The sequence below is a fragment of the Neovison vison genome, chromosome 1 (genome assembly GCF_020171115.1).
Source record: "Neovison vison isolate M4711 chromosome 1, ASM_NN_V1, whole genome shotgun sequence".
Classification (NCBI taxonomy): domain Eukaryota; kingdom Metazoa; phylum Chordata; class Mammalia; order Carnivora; family Mustelidae; genus Neogale; species Neogale vison.
In genome coordinates this window covers 97,853,063-97,875,667 of record NC_058091.1, presented here as the reverse complement: position 1 = coordinate 97,875,667, position 22,605 = coordinate 97,853,063, and the positions used below count along the sequence as shown (strand labels likewise).

Sequence of the window (22,605 nt, the reverse complement as noted above, 5' to 3'; positions counted from 1 at the left end):
CTTTCTCATTTCTTTCAGGCTTTAACTCTTTTGGAACGCTGTAACATTATTTGATTAGGAACTTGTTCTTAAACTTGTATTCCTTAAATAGTATTCCAAAATTATCCCTTGGTCAAATATATTTGGGTAAGAATATCACTGTAGCTCCATCTTAGAAAGTCACTGAGTATATGAATATAATAAAGGCTCTGAGAAGGCCTGGAATAAAGGATCTAACTACTTCCCAAATATATTGAGCATGAAACACTTTTTGTTGGCACATCTGTTCTACCAGTATGGTAAAGGGCAGTATTCCTACCAAACTTAAATAAAAAGTTCAGGATTTCTGGCCCATGGAACAAGCTCTCTTTCCATAGGCTCTGTGTCTCACAGGTCCTCAACAGAAGTGACTTTGTTCCTCCCCTCTCTCCAAAAGACATTTGCCAGTATCTTGAGACAGTTTGCTTGTCACAGTTTGGGGGGTTTCTGGCATCTAGTCGGGAGATGCTAAAGAACCTACAGTATATCCTGCAATCCTACAATGCAAGGATAGCCTCCCACAAGAAAGGATTCTCTGGTCTGAAATGTCAGTAGTGTTGAGATTGAGAAGCCATGCTTTAGAACACTGAGACACAGGCTGAGTCCTGTTCTTCTGGAAACAGGACTAGGAAAAGGGCCTCTTTTAACCAAAAACTGCAGTCCGCACTAGAACACCATCACAGGATAGAAGGCCAGTTTAGACTGGCCAGACTGTCATGCTGTCAGGATCCCAAACTTCTGGTATTGCTGATTCAGGATTCTTAAGTCATCCCAGGGGAAGGGATGTTCTAGAACAGGGTTAATGCTGATTTAAAAAAAAATAATAATAACATATAATGAATTATTTCTTTCAGGGGTACAGGTCTGTACTCCTTACACAATTTACAGTGCTCACCACAATACATACCCAGTGTCTATCACCCAGCCACCCCATCCCTCCTACCCACCTCCCCTACGGCAACCCTTTTTGTTTCCTGGGATTAAGAGTCTCTTATGGTTTGTCTCCCTCTCTGGTTTCATCCTGTTTCATTTTACCCTCTATTCCCCTATAATCCTCTGTCTTGTTTATCAAATTCATCATATCAGTGAGATCATATGATAATTGCCTTTCTCTGACTTACTTATTTCGCTTAGCGTAATACCCTCTAGTTCCATCCACATCATTGCAAATGGCAAGATTTCATTTTTTGATGGTTGCATAATATTCATATATATATATCTCACCACTTTTTTATTAATTCATCTGCTGATGGACATCTAGACTTTTTCCATAATTTGGCTATTGTTGATATTGCTGCTATAAACATTGGGGTGCAGGTGCCCCTTTGGATCATTACATTTGTATCTTTGGGGTAAATACCCAGTAGTGCAATTGTTGGGTCATAGGGTAGCTCTATTTTCAACTTCTTGAGGAACCTCCATACTGTTTTCCAGAGTGGCTGCACCAGCTTGCGTATTATTTCTCTTCTCCTGTTGGGTTTAGGCTTTATTTGCTGTTCTTTCTCCAGCTTCTTTAGGTATAGGGTTGGTTGTGTATTTGAGACCTTCCTTGTTTCTTCAGAAAGCCTTGTATTGCTATATACTTTCCTCTTAGGATCACATTTGCTACATCCCCAAAAGTTTGAACAGTTGTATTTACATTTTCATTTGTTTCCATGAATTTTTAAAATTCTTCTTTAATTTCCTGGTTGACACATTCATTCTTCAGTAGGATGCTCTTTAGCCTCCATGTATTTTAGTTCTTTCCAACTTTCCTCTTGTGATTGAGTTCTAGTTTCAAAGCACTGTGGTCCGAAAATATACAGGGAATGATCCCAACTTTTTGGTACTGGTTGAGACCTGATTTGTGACCCAGGATGTGATCTATTCTGGAGAATGTTCCATGTGCACTAGAGAGAAAATTGTGTATTCTGTTTCTTTGAGATGGAATGTTCTGAATATATATGTGTGATGTCCATTTGGTCCAGTGTATCATTTAAAACCTTTATTTCCTTGTTGATCTTTTGCTTAGATTATCTGTCCATTTCAGTGAAGGGAGTGTTTAAGTTCCCTACTATTATTGTATTATTGTTGATGTGTTTCTTTGATTTTGTTACTAACTGGTTTATGTAATTGGCTGCTCCCATGTTAGGGGCATAGATATTTAAAATTGTTAGATCTTCTTCTTGGATAGACCCTTTAAATATGACAAAGTGTCCTTCCTTATCTCTTATTGTAGTTTTTGGCTTAAAATCTAACTTATCTGATATAAGGATTGCCATCCCAGTTTTCTTTTGATGTCCATCAGCATGGTAAATTGTTTTCCACCCCCTCACTTTGAATCTTCAGGTGACTTTGGGTCTAAAATGAGTCTCTGGCCAACAGTATATCGATGGGTCTTATTTTTTATCCATTCTGATACTCTGTGTCTTTTGATTGGGACATTTATCCCATTTACACTCAGAGAAACTATTGAAAATACGAATCTAGTACCATTGTATTGCCTGTAAGCTGACTGTTACTGTATATTGTCTCTGTTCCTTTCTGGTCTATGTTACTTTTAGGCTCTCTCTTTGTTTAGAGGACCCCTATATTTCCTATAGGCTGGTTTGATATTCTCAAATTCTTTTAGTTTTTGTTTGTCCTAGAAGCTTTTTATCTCTCCATCTATTTTCAATGACAGCCTAGCTGGATAGAGTATTCTTGGCTGCATATTTTTCTCATTTAGTGCTCTGAATATATTATGCCAGTTCTTTCTGGCCTGCCAGGTCTCTGTGGCTAGGTCTTCTGCCAGTCTAATGTTTCTACCATTGTAGGTTACAAACCTCTTGTCCTGAGCTGATTTTAGGATTTTCTCTTTGTTTCTGAGAGTTGTAAATGTTATTATTAGACGGCAGGATGTTGACCTCTTTTTATTGATTTTGAGGGGGTTTCTCTATGCCTCCTGGATTTTGAAGCCTGTTTTCTTCCCCAAATTGGGGAAGTTCTCTGCTTTATTTTGCTCCAATATACCTTATGCCCCTGTCTCTCTTTTTTCTTCTTCTGGAATCCAAATTGCTCTAATACTGTTTCATCTTATGGTATCACTTCTCTCTCGAATTCTTCCCTCATGATCCAGTAGTTGTTTATCTCTCTTTTTCTCAGTTTCTTGATTCTCCATTGTTTGGTCTTCTATATCACAATACTCTCTTCTGCCTCCTTTATCCTGGTGGTAAGAGTCTCCATTTTTTATTGTACCTCATTAATAGCCTTTTTGATTTTGACTTGGTTAGATTTTAGTTCTTTTATTTTAGCAGAAAGGGATTCTCTAGTATCTTCTATGTTCTTTTTCAAGCCCAACTAGCATCTTTATAATCATCATTCTGAACTCTAGTTCTGACATCTTACTAATGTGCCTATTGATTAGGTCTCTGGCAGTCAGTACTGCATCTTGTTCTTTTTTTTTTATGTTTTTTTTTTTCCATTTTGTCATTTACTCCAGAGAAGAATAGATGAACGAGAGAACAAAATGCCAAGAGGGTAACAACAAACCCAGAAAAATATATACTAGACAAATCAGAAGAGACCCGAAAGTGGGGGGAAAAGAAAGGGAAAAAAAAGAATATGATAAGTCTGATGAACAAAACAGAGCTGTACACCAGATTTTGGGTGTATTTTGCTATGTTAGAAGAAACTATATCCCAAAATTTTAAAGAAGGAAAAAATATATATATATATAAAGGTTAAATACAATAAAGGGATAGAATATGATTATAAAAATGAAAATTAAAAAAAGATTTTAAAAAGGAATTGATAAGATGTTGGTTGGAAAAGGAAAGGAGAAAAATTCAAAAAAATTGAAAAAGAAAAAAATAAAAATTAAAAAAAAATTAACTTTGAAAGACTGAAGAATCATGGGGAAGAAAGCCATGAATTCTATATGCTGTATTCCCCTAGCACTAGAGTTTTACATTCTCATCGATTGGTATACTTAGTCTTGGCTGGATATTCTTGCTGATCTTCTGGGGAGGGGATTGTTGCAGTGATTCTCAAATGTCTTTGCCTGAAGCAGAACTATCCATCCCTTGGCAGGGGCCAGGGTTAGTAATCTGCTTGGGTTTGCTCTTGGTAGCTTTTGTTCCCTGAAAGTTTTCTGTGCAGCTTTGGAGGATAAGAATGAAAATGGTGGTCTCCCAATCTCCAGCCCTGGAGAAGCTGAGAGCTCAGGGCCCCACTCCTCAGTGAGCCCTCAGAGAAAAGCAGTCAATCATTCCTCTCTCACTGGTTTTCCAGGCATACTGTGAGCTCACTTGAACTGTGATGGAGCATTTCTCTCTCTGGGACATGGCCCCAGATTCCTGCAGTGCACTCCTGTGCTGTTCCTCCTGGGGGAAGAAGGGGAGTCTTCCTGGATCTGCCACTTGTTGGCTCCTGCTCAAAGAGTAGGGTCCCAACTCCGCTGCAGAATATGGTTTATGACAACCCTGAGCTGAGACCCCGCTTCTTGGCTCTATCTTTGCAACCAGCTCCCCTCCTCTGATACTTGGGAGCTCTGCCACACTCAGGCACTGCTGGTCTTTCTGTGACCCCAAGGGTCCTGAGACCACACTCTCCCAGTAATGGTTCCACTTCTCGCTTAGCCACTGGAGCAACATCCCTCAGTGGAGCAGTCTTCTAAAAGTTCTGATTTTATGCTTTGCTGCTCTATCACTTGCTGGTAGCTGGCCCTTCCCCCCACAGTCTATCTTTCCATATATCACCTTGGATTCACTTCTCCATATGTCCTACCTTCCAGAAAGTGGTGGCTTTTCTATTCATAGAATTGGTTCTATTCTTTTCTTTAATCTCCTGCTGAGTTTGTAGGTGTTCAGAATGGTTTGATTACTATCTAGCTGAATTCCTAGGAGCAAACAAAATTTAGGTCTCCTACTCCTGTGCCATCCTGCCAGCAATCTAATGCCGATTTTCATGCCTATTTTATCTCATGTAATCCTATTATCTTCATGGGAGAGACATTTTATAGATGAAGAAGCAGAGTCTGTAATAAAATTGTCTTCTTATGTTGAAACTCACTTATGAGCTTGTGAACAACTTAAGGGTAAGGTTGGATCTTTCATCACTGTTTTTCTAGTGTAATAACTCCTAGTATTAAGTGCTCCATAAATGGGAATGAAGAAAGTGAAGAGTAAGAAAAGTCACCCAGCTAGAAAGTGGCAGAAGTAACATTCAAATTCAGCTCTGATCATGAAGCCCTTGTTAAATAATCTGCTAATTTTTGTTAAAATAGGCTTTTGTTAAAAGCCTTTGTTAAATAATCTGCTAATCATCTTTGATTTAGAGAAGAGTTGCAAATATAGTATGGAGAGTTCCTGTATACCTTTTGCCCAGGCTTCCCTGTTGTTAATATCAGACATATTTGTTACATTTGTCAAAACCAAAAAGATAATATTGGTGCCTTACTCTTAACTAAATTCATGATATTATTTATATTCTACCAGTTTTTCCACTAATGTCCCTCCCATTCTAGAATTTAATCCAGTTTCCCATACTAAATTAAGAAGCCTCGCAATTTTCTGCAAATATACTTTATAGCCTAAATGGGGTGGAATCAGCAAGTGCAGGTCAAGAATGCTGGCTATGGGTGCTGAGTAATTATAGGGTAGAAAATCAAGCCAGGAGTTACAATTCCTACATTCATTCATTCATTCCTTCATTTATAAAAATATTTTATTTATTCACTTGACAGAGAGAGACACACAGAGAGAGGAAACAAAAGCAGGGGAAGTGGGAGAGGGAGAAGCAGGCTTCCTGCTGAGTAGTGAGCATGATGTGGGGCATCAGGCTGACCTGAGCTAAAGGCAGATGCTTAACTAACTGAGGCACCCAGGTGCCCCCAATTCCTACTTTTAAATTGGAGGCCCCTGTCATTCTTTTTTTGACCAATAATATCCAGCAATTTTTACTTAGAATTGTGATTTTTGAAAGGAGAAATAAGATAGTAGTCATGAACGTAATCATTGTTTAATTCTTCACTTAAATGCTCAAGACGTTTTAAGTATTTACTATTATTGATTGGCTTTCAGCCACTAGTTAATATGCACAGGAGTAAAAAAGTTCTTGAATGATTTAAAACTATGAATTATAGCCATGTAAGTATAAGACATTAAAAAGCCCCACGAATTAAAATAATACTGATAACATTACATTGACTGAGATTCTAGAACCACTTTCTATTCTACAAAATAAGCTACTTATGTGTGGAAGCTAACATTTGGTATGGCCTTTGGGTCATAGTTCTATAGAGACAGGTTCAACAGCTATTTCAGCTGTGTGCTATTGGTGAGGGAACTGTCAAAAATGTCATTACCAGACAAAATTTTTGGATATTTTATCATTCAGTGAGTATTTCTACTCCATCTACCAGTGCCTCCTTAATAGGTGTCATTTGAGAAGTTTAGATGTATTGGAATCCTGTAATCTGGTTACAAAGAAAGACACACATGGTCTTTTTTTTTTTAATAAGATTTATTTACTTTATAGAAAGAAAGAACATGAATGGGGGGAGGGGCAGAGGGAGAGGAACATACATCCTCTTTCTTTCTTTTTTTTTTTTAAGGTTTTATTTATTTATTTGTCAGAGAGAGAGATAGAAAGAGAACATAAGCAAGGGGGAGGGGTAGAGGGAGAAGCAGGCTCCTCGCTTGGCAAGGAGCCCTATGCAGAACTTGATCCCAAGACCCAGAGATCATGACCTGAACTAAAAGCAGATGCTCAGCAGACTAAGCTACCCAGGCATCCCACATACATTATCTCTCACTTCATCTGTCCTCCAGGCCATGGTTGGTCCTCATGGCAGCCCAGTGTTAGTTTCTTCTCTGTGAAAAGGGAGTGGGGAAGGTGGAGGGTTTAGGTTGAACTCCTTTGAACTTTAAATACTATTACTGAAACACTATAGCTCCCTCCAATTTTAATGAGAAATAACTTTATAGTTCACCTTTGGCAGTATCTTTAGAAAAAGAAAGAAAAAAGGGCCAACTGGCTGGCTCAGTCAGTTAAGCATCCACCTCTTGGTTTTGGCTCAGGTTGTGTTCTCAGGGTCCTGAGATTGAACCCTACACAGGCTTCGAGCTCAGCAAGGGCTCTGTTTCTGACTCTCTCTCCCCCTGTCCCTCCAGCTTGTGTGCTCTCTCTCAAGTAAATAAATAAATAAAAAAAAATAATAAAGAAAGAAAGACCATAGGAAGGGAGAGAAAACTGAAGGGGGGGAATTAGGGTTTCAGAGGGGATGTGGGTGGGGGATGGGGTAGCCAGGTGGAGGGCTTGTGTTGTGATGAGCACTGAGTGTTATATGTAAGTAATGAATCATGGAACACTACATCAAAAAATTTGATGTACTTATGGTGACTAACTGAATGTAATAAAAAAAAAAGTCTAAGGAAAAAGAAAAAAGAAAGAAAGAAAGAAAAGAAAGAAGAAAGAAGCAACATGAGGGATAAAGTTGTGACCTTCATAGCTAAGGGCACATGACTAATTCCTGGCACATTGGCTGTAGCCCAGTCGACTGAATCCCAATGCAAAGCTGTTCCTGTATTCCACTACATCTCCCATTCCCCACAGTATGCCTCCACGGGGGTTAATTGTACTTCATCTGCATGCATTTGTTTACGTCCTTGTGTAATATGTTACTGAAACCTTCTCTATCTCAGTTTCCTTATCTGTAAAATGGGGACGATAATTATACCTACCTCATAGAATTTTTGTGAAGTTAAGAGTTTATACACACACACACACACACACACACACACACACATCTATACACAAGCACACATGCATTATTGAGATATGACTTAGAACATTGCCTGGTACCTAATGAGTGCTATGTGAGAAGTAGGTGCTAAAGTTATTAATTCGCCTCATTTTTTCCTATAATTGTGTTCTTATCTATTTTACTGAGAGTGTATGCTTGACATATTAGTGCTCATTATATTTTTAAATCAATCTAGTGGCTGTAGTTCATACTGTATTTTTGAAATATCTACTTAAATTAGTACAAATAAATTCCTCGGTAAGACTAAATAATTCACTATCCTCTCCTGATGTAGAAGGTGTAGAGAAGCTTTTTATTCTGAAAATGAGGCAAGGACCACAGTGTGGCTGGGATACAAAAAATGAAAAGATTTTATGGGGTCTTTAAAATGATTTAAAAATATGTTTTATGTGAATGACCATTATAGTCCTTCTTGTAATATCTTTGTGGGGGATGGTAATAGACCTTTCACATGGGGTTGCTGAGTGGAGACATGGCATTGAAGGGAGTCGCCAGGAACCTATACTTCCTTCATTCTTATCCAGGGCTTTGACTAGTCCAGCAGAAAAATACACAGAACCTGCCAGCTACTGTGCTTCTCTCCAGAGCCTCTCTCTCTTCCCTATCTGTCCTTCCTCTCCTCCATCCTATTGCCAGACCCTTCAGTCTGCACATGAAACTCTGGCAGGCATTCATGTGATATTTCAAATGGTGCTTATGTTGTTAGTGAGACTCATATTGTGAAATACTAAAATTTTTTTTTTTTTTTTTTTTTTTTACATCTCCTGGAGCCTGTAAATGGGCCATCCTTCTGCCTTTTGTAGAGAAGGAAAAACTAACCTGAAGCTCTGCATTTTGTTTGCAGGTGTCCTTCAACTTTCAAATGTGGAAATTCAGAACTTTGGGTCACCTTTGTACTCAGCTGTTGAACTCCTTAATGCATCGGCAGGAACCTGGATAATATCATCCACTCTGCACCAGAGCTGCGGTGGGGGCATTCGTGTGGCTGCCAGTCATGGGGTCATTTTAAAGGACAATCTGGTGTTTGGTGCAGTTGGCCATGGCATTGATTTGCAGGGTCAGAACTTTACCCTCTCTAATAATCTTGTGGTTCTGATCACACAGTCAGCATGGTCTACCATGTGGGTGGCAGGAATCAAAGTGAACCAGGCAAAGGACATCAGCCTTGACGGCAATGTTGTGGCAGGATCAGAGCGACTCGGCTTTCACATCCGAGGCCACAGGTGTTCCTCTCCTGAAGCTCGCTGGTCTGACAATGTGGCCCACTCAAGCCTTCATGGCCTTCATCTTTATAAGGAAAATGTGTTTGACCACTGTACTGGTATCTCTGGCTTCCTGGCTTTCAAGAACTTTGACTATGGTGCTATGCTCCATGTGGAGAACAGTGTGGAGATGGAGAACATCACTCTGGTGGATAATACTATTGGTCTCTTGGCAGTGGTGTATGTGTCTTCTGCTCCACAGGGTCACACTGAAAATGTACAGGTTACACTCAGGAATTCAGTCATTGTGGCCACTAGCTCTTCTTTTGACTGTATTCAGGACAGAGTTAAGCCTCGCTCTGCCAACTTGACATCAACAGATCGAGCTCCTTCCAATCCAAGAGGGGGTCGAGTTGGTATTTTGTGGCCTGTATTCACCTCAAAACCAAATCGCTGGCCTCAGGAACCATGGCACAGAGTGAGGAATGGCCATTCAATTTCAGGAATGATGAAACTTCAAGGTAGGAGGTTCTGGCTTCCAAGCAATGTAGCGCATAGGATCTTCAATAGCATTCAGAAATTATATCAGCAAGAGGGTATGATGTAGTCTGGTGCTTACCATCCAATTGATAACCTTCTGGCTATTGATAAGCACAATGGTGATTTATAATGACAGGGAGATGCTCCTTAAAAAGTCATTGCTTTAGTTATGTTGAAGAACTTTCGCAGTGATTTTTTAATTTGGTTATATGACAGTTCTCTAGGTAAGTGGTTTTTTTTTTTTTCCTATTATGAAAATGAGAAAACAAATGCAGAAATTGTGCTTCACTGAAGTTGCTTAGTAGGTGATGGGGGCAGCCTGGATTAGAACCAGTTATACCACAACCTTTGATGTTAATCTTCCATCAGATCTCTTTTGTGCTATTGTACTCACTTCCACTGGATCATGATCAAAACTTTGATGAAAAGTATTACTCTTAAGACTTTAATGTGTTGGAATACTCTTCTCTTTTGATACAATGTCCAGGTCTTGAAGAACTACTGACATTATAAATTGGGATTTATATTAACTCCTGGAAATACCATGGATAGCTTAAATTTACTACCAGATATGCGTTGGTGTAAGAATATTTAGTTGTGTGATCTATATGTGTTGTTGGTAGGTTCTATGAGCTAATGCTATGATATCTTTAATTTTTTTTCAGATGTCACCTTTTCTAGTTTTGTGAAGAGTTGCTATAGTGATGACCTAGATGTCTGCATCCTGCCCAGTGTGGAGAACACTGGAATCATGCACCCAATAATAGCAGAGAGGACCAAGATGCTAAAGATCAAAGACAAAAATAAGTTCTACTTTCCTCCTTTACAAGCTAGGTACCAGTTTTAGTATTTATAATAAGCTATGTTTATGAAGTATTTGGCAATTTCTCAAATCCTTAAACATGTTAAGAAAAAAAAGAATAAAATCATTGATGTGAATAGAAATAAGTTTTTCTGGAAAGCTACAGTAGATTGATTGAATGGCTCAAGTTCTTTACCCTATGTTCATGCCCTTCAATACAAGATTTTTGCAATCTTTCCTACAGCAGAGGCAGAGACTCTATTTCTCTCTTGAGAAATATTTCTCTCTCTATTTCTCTCTTTTTCTGGCTAAAAAAGAGAACAAAAAGTGATAGAATGCGAATTTTACTAATGTTGTTTCATCGTTTTATCTTTTTTTTTTCCAATTTATTTATTTTCAGAAAAACAGTATTCATTATTTTTTCACCACACCCAGTGCTCCGTGCAAGCTGTGCCCTCTATAATACCCACTACCTGGTACCCCAACCTCCCACCCCCCCGCCACTTCAAACCCCTCAGATTGTTTTTCAAAGTCCTTAGTCTCTCATGGTTCATCTCCCCTTCCAATTTACCCCAAAGCACATACCCTCCCCAATGTCCATAACCCTCCCCCCCTTCTCCCAACCCCCCTCCCCCCAGCAACCCACAGTTTGTTTCGTGAGATTAAGAGTCACTTATGGTTTGTCTCCCTCCCTATCCCATCTTGTTTCATGGATTCTTCTCCTACCCACTTAAGCCCCCATGTTGCATCACCACTCCCTCATATCAGGGAGATCATATGATAGTTGTCTTTCTCCGCTTGACTTATTTCGCTAAGCATGATACGCTCTAGTTCCATCCATGTTGTCACAAATGGCAAGATTTCGTTTCTTTTGATGGCTGCATAGTATTCCATTGTGTATATATACCACATCTTCTTTATCCATTCATCTGTTGATGGACATCTAGGTTCTTTCCATAGTTTGGCTATTGTGGACATTGCTGCTATAAACATTCGGGTGCACGTGCCCCTTTGGATCACTACGTTTGTATCTTTAGGGTAAATTCCCAGTAGTGCAATTGCTGGGTCATAGGGCAGTTCTATTTTCAACATTTTGAGGAACCTCCATGCTGTTTTCCAGAGTGGTTGCACCAGCTTGCATTCCCACCAACAGTGTAGGAGGGTTCCCCTTTCTCCGCATCCTTGCCAGCATCTGTCATTTCCTGACTTGTTGATTTTAGCCATTCTGACTGGTGTGAGGTGATATCTCATTGTGGTTTTGATTTGTATTTCCCTGATGCCGAGTGATATGGAGCACTTTTTCCATCGTTTTATCTTTATTTGAGATACATCTTTGGGTGTTTTCAAAATCATTGGGAAAAAAATTTACCCTAAGTCTTGAATCTTCCATGGAGTATGATGTCACTAGTTTTCAGAAGAAGGCTCATGAGCCCTTGTGTAGGGACAAGGAAGTCAAAGGAGACTGTGTCTGTTGCCAAGAATCCCTGTATTGAATGAAGTGTCTCAGATATTGGCGGCCAGACCCTGTGTAACTATTGTTCTTGAACATACAATCTGGGAATTTTATACAGGGTTCTGAAAACTAGATGAGGAATTCTTTTTGTCATAAAAGGGAGTAGGGAAGTTAGGAGCAGGAATAATGGGTTACTTTCTTTTCCCCACAGCATTAGGGAAAACTCCTTTAGCTGAAAGAAAAGAATCAAGAAAAATTCCCCTAATTAGAAAATAATATGTTTGGCTCAACACCAATCTCTTCTTAATGCCCATCCCTAAGCCATGTTTTTGGTACCTAAACATTATGAGCTTTGCAATTTGCATTATTCTGTCATCTTTTCTCCTGCCCAGTTTTCCTTAGGTTCATGTCCTACTTATGGAATGAAACAGTTATAAAGCTAAATGATATTAAATCTGATTCTTTTATTATTAATACTTGACATACGGTTGGCATACAATAAATATTTAATATTATTACCGATGGTACCTAAAATTATTAGACCAGGGGTAATCAAATAAATGCTCTATAATTCAATGCTATAATTGCTTATAACTTGTTTATATAACCTGCCAGACTCTCAATTCTGAAAGTATAGGAACCATGTCTGTCTTTTTCACCACTGTATTCCCCAACATATAAATGTAAGTTTTCAATAGATATTTGTTAAATAAAAATATCTATTTTTACTTTGTATATAGTACAAATAGAATTGATATTTATAATAATAATTTTAAAGTCCTGTAAGGGCCCAAAGTTTCATAAAGAAATTATTACATTATGTTCTTTAGATATTAGAGGAAAATTTTATTTTATCTTGCTTCTTACAAAATTAGCAATTGAGGCAAAGATTTTATATTCAGATATCTAGACTATTTGGTTACAAGAATGTCTTTCTTTTTGCTCATATAATGAGAAAATAACATTTTCTATAGCGTTTTATTTTGTATTTGTGTAGCACATTATTAGTAATAAAATCCTGTTGAATTTCTTTTTATCTCTTTTCTTTAAGATTTTATTTATTTGGTTATTTGGAGGGGGAGACACAGGAGGAGAGGGACAGACTCCATGCTGAGTGTGGAGCCTGACATGGGGGGGCTCTACGTCAAGACCCTGAGATCATGGCTTGAGTCAAAACCAAGAGTCAGGGGCACCTGGGTGTCTCAGTGGGTTAAGCCTCTGCCTTCAGTTCAGGTCATGATCTCAGGGTCCTGGGATCTAGCCCTGCATCAGGCTCTCTGCTCAACAGGGAGCCTGCTTCCCCCTTCCCTCTGCCTGACTCTCTGCCTACTTGTAATCTCTCTCTCTGTCAAATAAATAAATAAAATCTTTAAAAAAACAAAACAAAACAAAACCAAGGGTCAGATCTTAACTGCCTGAACCACTCAGGCATCCTGAATTTCTTTTTCATGTCAGCGCTACCAATATTTGTTTTCTTTGTGTTGCTTATCATGGAATGAGAGAGGTGCTTTCTGTCTGCCTTTACAGGAAAGGTTTAGGAATGCTGGTCTGCCCTGAATCAGATTGTGATAATCCAAGAAAATATCTCTTTAAGGATCTGGATGGGAGAGCCCTGGGTCTGCCACCACCAGTGTCTGTATTTCCTAAAATGGAGGCAGAATGGACTGGATCCTTCTTCAACACAGGTTAGTTGTATCTGAACTTGATGCCTACAGCAGAGGGAGTATGCCTGTGAAGGAGCTGGTTTGTCTGGGTCCTCTAGTGGGAACCGAATCACCAGGAGAGGAACTGAGTTCCAGGTGGAGTCTGTGCTACTGAAGGAATGCTGAGGATTGAAAGATGCCATTACAGCGTTGTTATCCCCCCCGACAAGATCACTTACATCTCTGTGTATGCACAGATTCCCACAATGCAGCTCTGTCCCCAGGTGAGTACTTCCTCTCACCAGCACGCTCCCCTGCTCCTGGAGCAGCACTCTCACCGCTCCCTGCCCCAAAGTCAGCCAGGGAACCAGCTCCTCTGTCCTCTGAGTCAACAGTTCTCTTACCTCCCGACTGAAAGGCTCTCAGTCTGGGGAGGGTGGCGAAGGAGATATCATGAGGTTTTCTTCCTTTCCTTTATCTGTCCTTGGGGAGAGCGGGGCTCTACTCAAAATTCCTTCTTCTTGCTGATGCAACCAGAGCCCATTTAGGGACCAGTTTTCATAGCCATAACCCTGGAGAGATCATTGGTCTTCTACGCCCACAAACAATGGGACTCTGAGTTTCTGTTTGAGGTCAGGTGGACACTGTTTTACATAAATCTAAAGAATTTCCCCAGCTTTCTTTCTGTTTCAGTGGTGGATTCTTTCCAGACTTCTCTTCTAGTCTCTCTTTCCATTTTTAAGTTCTAAGTGAATGAATGTTCCAGGACTATGTTCTCAGATCTATTTTGTTCTCTCCCTAATCTTGCTAAGTCCAAGGTTGAAATATCTTCTACCGCTGATGACTTCCAGTTTATATCTCCAGCCCTGAACTTTTGTTTGATATATACAACTGACTCCATTAGGAAGTACAATCAGCGTTTCAGACTCAACATATCCTAAATGGATTCTTGAGCTCTGCCTGCCTCCGCAGCCTGCTTCTTGCCTAGTTGACCCTACCTCTGTAATTGGTATCATCACTCATGAGATTATTTAAGTAAAAAAATCTAGGAGTGATCCTTTATTCCTTTTTCTGATATAAATTCTCTCATTTGTAAACCATCATCATCTCTCACCCAACAAAGGAATGGGCTTCTTTCTTCTGTTCTTAAACCCCACAATCTATTTTTCACATGGCAGCCAGAGTGATCTTTTCAACTTTCCGATAGTTTTCCATTCCCCTAGAATGAAATCCAAACTACAAGCCTGTAAGTCTTATCGTCTGGTCCCTGACTACCTGTGACACCTTTTTTACTTATTCATCATAGTCTTATGATTTCTTTAACATGCTAGGCTTACTCCTACCCCAGGGCTTGCCTTTGCATGTGCTGTTTCTTCTGCCCAAAATCTCCTTTTCTCATTTCTTTGCAGAGCTTGCTCCTTCTGTTCAAATGATAGCTCCTCAGAGAAGCCATCCCTGGTCACCCTGTCCAAAAGAATTATGGCCCCATTATTCTCTAGCTCTACTATGCCTGCTTTCTTTTTTGTCAGAGTTCTACTATTTGAAATTATATTACAAACACACTTGTTTACTGGTCGATTCATTGTTTGCCTTTTAAAGTGCAAACTTAGAGCAAGAGTTTTGTCCTGTTCATTGTTGTCTACTTGGGAAATGTTCAACAAAGAGTAGTTGATGGGTTGATCAAGGGAATGAATTGCTGATATCCAAGGAGAATACTAAAGTTGTTTGCCCCAAACCCTTCAAGAATGTGTAGAAGAAACCAAGGCTTCAATTTAGGTCATGGGTCTAAGGATTTACCCATAGTAGAAAATCTGGAACCAAGACTTTCCTCAGTCTCTTTTTCCTTGTAGCCACCTTACTTCCTTTTGAACCACTGCTACTTTTAGCATTTGGGATTTACAGAAGTTTCTACATAGGTCTTTTAATTACCATACAATTTCATGCCTCACCACTTTTTCATATTTCTCTTAAATATTTTTATAGGTTGAAGTCTTATCTTTGCAACAGGATGATAAGTTGTGGGGACTATGATATAGGTTTTAAAAAGTCAGTGCTGAGTACATGGAACATGCTAAGTAAATATTCATTTTGATAAGTTGGTCATATCTGTTGAATATAACTAGCACATACATTGTTTGCACAGAGGAATAAAATGCAGGGAAAGTATATATTGAGAAAATACATGCAGCATAGTAAAAGGAAAAAAAAAAGATAGGCAGAGGCTCTCTCATTTACTACTATATGTATTCAGATAGCTTTCTACAGTAAGCTATCCTGTTGGCTTTAAGAGTCGCCCCACTATTACAGGTATTTATGCCATGGAGAAAGCATCTTACTTTTAAATAAAGTACAGGCATAATTGTGAGGGATTTCTACACTTGTGGTTTGGGTGAGGACCTCATTGTTGAGAATCAGTACCGAGGGACTTGGGTCCCAGAGTATTAATGGAAATTACATTTCAGAAAAGAATAAGGGCTGAAGAGAGTCTTAGTTGGGTTGCTCCAGAGATAGCCATGGATGTAAGGCTTAGACTCTAGTACTTTATGGGAGGAGGTGAGTATGGAAAGTAGAGAAGTAGTGACATAAGACAGGGAAAGAGGTGAAGCCAGGGAAGATGGAATCAAACTGATCTCTACTGTAGAGAGCTGGAGCTCAAGTTTTGGGGGGAGCTCCAGGAGACCCTGGGCCCATGACCGAAATGTATCCCAGCTAAGCTATGAAGAGGCTATGGTATTTATATTCAAATCCCATCTTGTCATTGGTTGAAGGATTCTTCTGGAAATTAACTCTCTATCCTCTCGGCTGTCCCTGAAGAAAGGCAAACTGTGCTCTTACCTGTGGCCAGGAACAAATGTTTCTCAGAAGAAGTGGTAGGTTCCATTAGCAGTCTTTGGTGGGTAAAAGTGAGTTCTGAAAACATATACCTGTGACACTGAAAATGTCTGGGACAAACTGGAGCTCTAAAATGTTGATCAATTACTCCATGTGTAAGGGCCTCTGGGTGGCTCAGTTGGTTAAGTGTCTGCCTTCAGCTCAGGTCATGATCCCAGGGTCCTGGGATCGAGTTCCACATTGGGCTCCCTGTTTAGCGGGGAGTCTGCTGCTCCCTCTCCCTCTGTTCCTCCCCCTCCTCATGCATGCTCTTTCTCACTCTCAAACAGGTTAAAAAAATCTTAAAAAAAATGCTCCATATGTAAGTAATGGGGTGGTTGGATGAACTCAGATTGTTGCTTGCCATATGGTATAAATATCGTGGTTAGGCATAAACATGTTCTTGTGGCTTGTTGTATATTTTGTTTCTTAACTTTCTGGTGTGTTTGTAAAATCTGATTCAGTAGTAAAACTCCAGCAGATATTACAGTAGAACATTCCACTTACTGTCAGTGTGTAGACAAGCGTAAGTGTGAGTGTGAATGTTTGTGTGTGTGTGTGTGTGTGTGTGTGTGTGTGTGGTTGAATGTATATAGGAAGGTGTATATGACTGACTGCTTTCAACTCCTGATGTTTTAAAGCTTTGTAACATTTTAAATGAGGTTGCTATAGGTACCAACTGCAAGGATTTCCACAGTAGAACCTGCTGTTTACTGTGCTGAAAACACAATCTGTCTTCCTGCAGTGAAGGAGATAGCACATAGTGTAAATGGTGTCTTCCAAGTGCTGACAGGATTGTAGGGTTTTCCTTTGACTTCCAAAATATGAATAGATCCTCCTTCCCTAATCCAAGTCCCTTTTTAGTTCTTATTTAATTAATTTTTAAAAAGATTTTATTTATTTATTTGACAGAGAGAGACAGGGAGAGAAGGAACACAAGTAGAGGGGAGTGGGGACAGGAAAGGGAGAATCAGGTTCCCCGCTGAGCAGGGAGCCCGATGCAGGGCTCGATTCCAGGACTCTGGGTACATGACCTGAGCCGAAGGCAGATGCTTAATGACAGAGCTACCCAGGACCCATCCTTTTCTATTTTAAAGCATTCTCTTGTATGCCACTTTCCAATTCCTGTACACAATCTGATAGATGAGAAAAAGCACAAATTTAATCTGAAGAGGAGTGTCTATTTTGTATTTTTCCTCTTCAAGACAAGAATCTATAATTTTCTGTGGAACAGGAAGAGAAGATGAAAATGGAGACCACTGGAACCAGCTCTCATATTTATTCCAAGTGGCACTGAGTGTGCCACACCCTGTGTTCTTTCTCAACTTTATTAATAAATGGTTTGGAGTCCCTTGCCTTCGAGGGTTATTTTTAATTTGAAAAACACAGATTGTATTTGCCCATATAAGTTCACAGTGGAGCTACCCAACCCAGACAGATATCCACAGGTCCCGGTGTATTGTCATATTCTCTAGCATTAGAAGCAAGAATTATCCATGTGGATCAGCTATAAGGAATACTGTGCCAGTGGGTTTTGCTATCTGTGTGATGCAGGGTGTGTAGCCAGGGGAAAAGTGAGCTGTTAATTTTGATTTGTACTTATCTTTAAGTTTGCATTTGCAGCCAACTCTGAAACATGCATGGCAATAGAGCGCTAAGCCGCTAATCCAAAGCAGGAGATCCTCTGAGGACCATTTGCATTTTATTCTGGAAAGGGTTTCTTTTGATTATGGAAGCAGCTGATGATCTGAAGATCCAAAATCATGGAGAAAAACCAAGTCAGGTGGGACTAGACCGGTGCCAGAGCATCCTTCTCTGGCTTCTTAGTCATTTCCAGTCTGTCCCAGACTCCAAATGGGTGGCTTTACCTCCCAGACCAGTTTGTACACGTGGAGTACCTGTGTGGTTGAGAGAAGACTGGAAGAAGTCAGAGTTTTACTTCCAATGGCATTTTACAGTTTCTGAGCCATCTACTTTCTCTGAAGAAAGGAGAAAGGGGGTGTGACATGGAAGGTGACCCGCCTTGAGCAGCTTTCGCATGCCGTATGCTGAAGTTGGCATTTTCATTCATACCATCTATGAGGTAGATGGTCTTATTTCCTACCTGTTATAGCTAAGGAAACTATTGTAGAGATATAGGTAACTTGCCCAAGCCATAAACTAATTCATTTTCATTCATTTTGACCTCCTACGGTCTACCAAGGCTTCTAAGGATGGGAGCTCTGGTTATGTACGAAACAATACTCCTGCTTTCATCAAGCTTATGTTCCAGAGGAGAGAGACACATAAACAAATAATAACATTCCAATAGTGATGGGAAGTATGAAGAAAAGAGTATAGGGTTTTGGGTTAGAGAGGTAGATTGAAGGGTGTGTGTGTGTGTGTGCATGCAGGTGAGGGTAAGGGAGTGGCTACTTGAAACAGAGGTACATTTCTAAGGAGACCTGAATGAGGGGCAAGGGGGTCACTGCTCAGAGCAGAGGGAGGAGACTTGTAGGGACAAAGAGCCGCCAGAACAGAACCTCTGAGCCAAGAATGGTTTCAGCGTGTCTGAGAGGTGGGTGAGAAGGTGATCAGTGCTACTGGTGTGTAATTAATGGGAATGGGAGTAGTCACAGGTAGCCAGGAGCTGCTCCTTCCTAGGCCAGAACAATTTGATAAGATGATGTTGGAGGACAGAGGTTGGAGGATGATGTTCATTCTCTGAAAGCATGGTACCTACAGCCATGGAATAAATGTATAGGGAGTGGGAGTCAGACTGGGAGCAGGCAGTGCAGTTAGGAGTGGGCTTAGGAATGCACCACACCCCACAGGCCATCTGCTGACATGCGCTGGCCTGCATAGTATTACATCACTGACAGTGAAATAATGACATGAATTGATCACTTAGAATCATAGCAACTTGACAGAGTAATTTTATGTCTGTTGACTCTAATTTATTAGAAAGAAAACTTTTGGGATTTATTTTGTATGTCTGATTGGTCAGATAATTTTTTTTTCTTAAAGATTTTAATGGGGTTCTTGGGTGGCTCAGTGGGTTAAAGCCTCTGCCTTTGGCTCAGGTCATGATCCCAGGGTCCTGGAACTGAGCCCCAAATCAGGCTCTCTGCTCAGCAGGGAGCCTGCTTCCTCCTCTCTCTCTGCCTGCCTCTCTGCCTACTTGTGATCTCTATCTGTCAAATAAATAAATTTTTAAAAAAATTTAAAAAAAGATTTTATTTATTTATTTGTCAGAGAAAGAGAGAGAGAGAGGGAGAGAGAGAGAACACAAGCAGAGAGAGAAGCAGGCAGAGGGAGAAGCAGGCTCCCTATAGTGTAAGGAACCCAGTGCAGGACTTGATCCCAGGATCCTGAGATCATGACCCAAGCTGAAGGTAGACGCTTAACTGACTGAGCCACCAAGGCATCCCTAATTTATAATTTTTAAAGTCTTGGTTCTCAATGGCCTGGAAATTTTAAAATAGACAAAACCAAACAAAACAAAACAAAAACCCTGTTCTCTTGCCAAATATTTTTCAGTTGAGGAGGTAAATTTGATGTGCTTGGAACAGTGGCTTCTGTAGCTGATTTATCATCAGAATTATCTAGGACATTAAATGTTCATTTGCATGTTGGGGGGATTTTGAGTCAAAAGGTATGTGTGAGGCCCAGACCTTTCTGTTTAAACACACATAGACACAGGTACACATTGACTCATAAACACAGCCTCCCTGAGTTATTCTGCTGTGCTAAGGTTTGAGAACCACTAATAGAGTCATTTGTTTCCTTTGAAGTAAATAGACAGGAAGTTATGAAGACAACGTTTTTAATTTAAAAAGTGAGCAGTCTCAATTTCTCACAAAAAAATCCAACATTTGCTCCCTGTGCCAAATACCGTAGGCATAAATATACTTGCTTATATACACACTGGATATATTCCAGAAAGGGAATAGGACATGAACTAAAAAGGTATAGGAGTATTCACAATCTAAATTGAGTCTTCAGATAATAAGAATATATTAAACTTTTTAAAATGTAGATTATTTTTGCTAGGACTGAAGTGAGTTGAATGGCCTCAAAATGACACTTTAATAATAAAGCATTGGATAAAAGTGAGTTCAATGCAAAGTTTATTTTTTAAATTCTACATTGCATCATTATATTAAAAAACTTAAACTCATGATAAGCTTTTCCCACAGTTTCCTTGATGTCATTCCCAGCAAAGTCCTGTGGTCTGACCAGGACTTCTGACCAAATCCATCTTTGGGAGAGGTGAGAGTTTCCCATTCTTTGCCACGAGAGGGTAAGAAACATTTTTCAAATGGCGTTCCTTCTTGGTTGCTTCTTGAGAAAGTTATAAACCATTATGGAGACCTTAAAAGTGACTGGCCTCAAATCAAACATAAAAGATGAGGTTGATAAAAAAGAAAATAAAGCTGGCATTTGACTGTCAGCCCACGGAGTGATGAAGTAGTTTCCTACCAAATAATGGGAAAGTTCCTGCAACCCGGGAGACGCACGGTCAGCTGCTTGCGGACAGAGAAGCTAGCATCGTCTCAACCCTTTGTTGCTAGATCTCAAAATGCGTCTTTTCTTTAAGCTTTCCAGGCTTCTCTTTCTTCCCATTTGTCCTGGGAATGACAGCAAGATGGTATTATAAAATGGAGAAGGGAGAGGGAGGGAGAAAATGAGGGGACAGAATGGAGAGAGGAAATGGTTTGTCTGCCAATATCTATGCTTGCAGAGGTCTTTTTCTTCTAGCTAGAGGGGGAAATACCATTCTCTTTTCCCAAGCAATTATAGGCCCCAAAGATTGAAACTTGGTATATAGCTCTTTAATCTCAGCAGATATTTATGGTTAAACATTAGACTTTTAGGATTCCAGATGTCAGGGTATTAAAATATAAAGTCACAGTAGAGTCTCAGAAAATATTAGAATCTTCGGGATGCATGGCTGCAGGGATTTTTCTCCCAAGTGGAAGAGGGCAAAGCTTTCTGTGATCCTTTGTGAGAGCACCTTTCCTTCACCTGATTCTCTCACTCCCGCATGACTCGCTGCATCTCCAAGCGCTGAATGGTGTGACAGTGTTTGACTGTGTTTTGAAATCGCCCAGAGTGTGAGTTGGAATGCTTTCGCAAAAGACTTGTAAAGGATGACATGAGAAGGCATATGAGCCATGGGAATAATTCTGTTGCCGCTCCTCAGTCTGGACACTTTGTAATTCCCGAGATTGCCTTGATTCTCAGATCTTCCGCTAACACCCAGTACTCCTGAAGTATCTGCCATGTTTCTGACGGTTCTAAGAACTTCAGATGAGTTATCTCATGTAATCCCATCAACAGAATATATCCTATGAGGTAGATGGTCTTATTTCCTACCTGTTATAGCTAAGGAAACTATTGTAGAGATATAGGTAACTTGCCCAAGCCATAAACTAATGAATGGAAGTTTCCGAACTAAACCCATGTTTTTCACACTATGCGCGATATACCCTCTTGCTAAGTTCCTTTTTCCTTTTTCCTCTACATTCTCCAGTGTTAGCTCTCTTAGATCTATCAACTTTCTCACATAGTGTCCTTTCTACACAGAGCAAAGCAAACGGAGACTGTGCAATTATTCCAGCAATTATCCACCCCAACTAGCAGTAATAATAGTTACCATTATATCTAGCATATTCACTGTGCCAGGCATTATGCTAAGGGGGTTATAGACATTCCCATTTATGCTTTCAACAACCTTAATGTGTAGGGATTGTTATCCCTTTTCAGCATTCGAAGAAATAAGGGTTTGGAGAAGCTAACTAATTTTTCATGGTCCTGCACTTAGAATGTGCAGAACCAAGATTTACATCTATGTTTGTCTGATTCCAAAATCTGGGCTTGGAACCACTTTTAGATAATTATCATCGTGTGGTCTGAATCATCTGGTGGGGAGCTGCACAGAGAGATATTTCACCAACGAATTCACATTTTTCCATTTTACATGGTAACAAATCGATTTTTAAATTTAAAAACATTTTCAATTACTGTAACATTTCTGAAAGGCAATGGTAATAATGACCACAAAAAATGTCACTTAGTTCTTCTTCATGTGTAGATGGCCATTTCTCCTGTATGAAGTAAATGGACTCTGTCCCCTCTAAGAAACCCATTTTGCCAGTATTAACCCCTGGAAGTTGTGTGACAACAGTAGAGCAGTACAAACTAGAGGCTTTGATCATGAGATCAAAATTTATTGTGGTGGGGCACCTAGGTGGCTCAGTTGGTTAAGCATCTGCCTTCAGCTCAGGTCATGATCCCCCAGTCCTGGG

At 39.9% G+C, this 22,605-nt stretch overlaps 1 protein-coding gene across 12 annotated transcripts in view; it reads left to right on the top strand.

The window, feature by feature from the left end:
* PKHD1 (PKHD1 ciliary IPT domain containing fibrocystin/polyductin) overlaps positions 1–22,605 on the top strand; it is a 475,771-nt gene that overhangs the window by 338,179 nt on the left and 114,987 nt on the right. For 11 of the 12 annotated variants that reach the window (XR_006385080.1, XM_044252662.1, XM_044252680.1 and 8 more), the window contains 3 exons: positions 8,649–9,527; positions 10,212–10,380; positions 13,329–13,486. Coding sequence is in view for 11 of the 12 variants with exons in the window: in XM_044252662.1 (XP_044108597.1) it covers positions 8,649–9,527; positions 10,212–10,380; positions 13,329–13,486 (1,206 nt within the window). In the remaining variant the exon portion in view is untranslated. The remainder of the gene's footprint in view (positions 1–8,648; positions 9,528–10,211; positions 10,381–13,328; positions 13,487–22,605) is intronic. The other variant, XM_044252733.1, reaches the window with a different exon arrangement.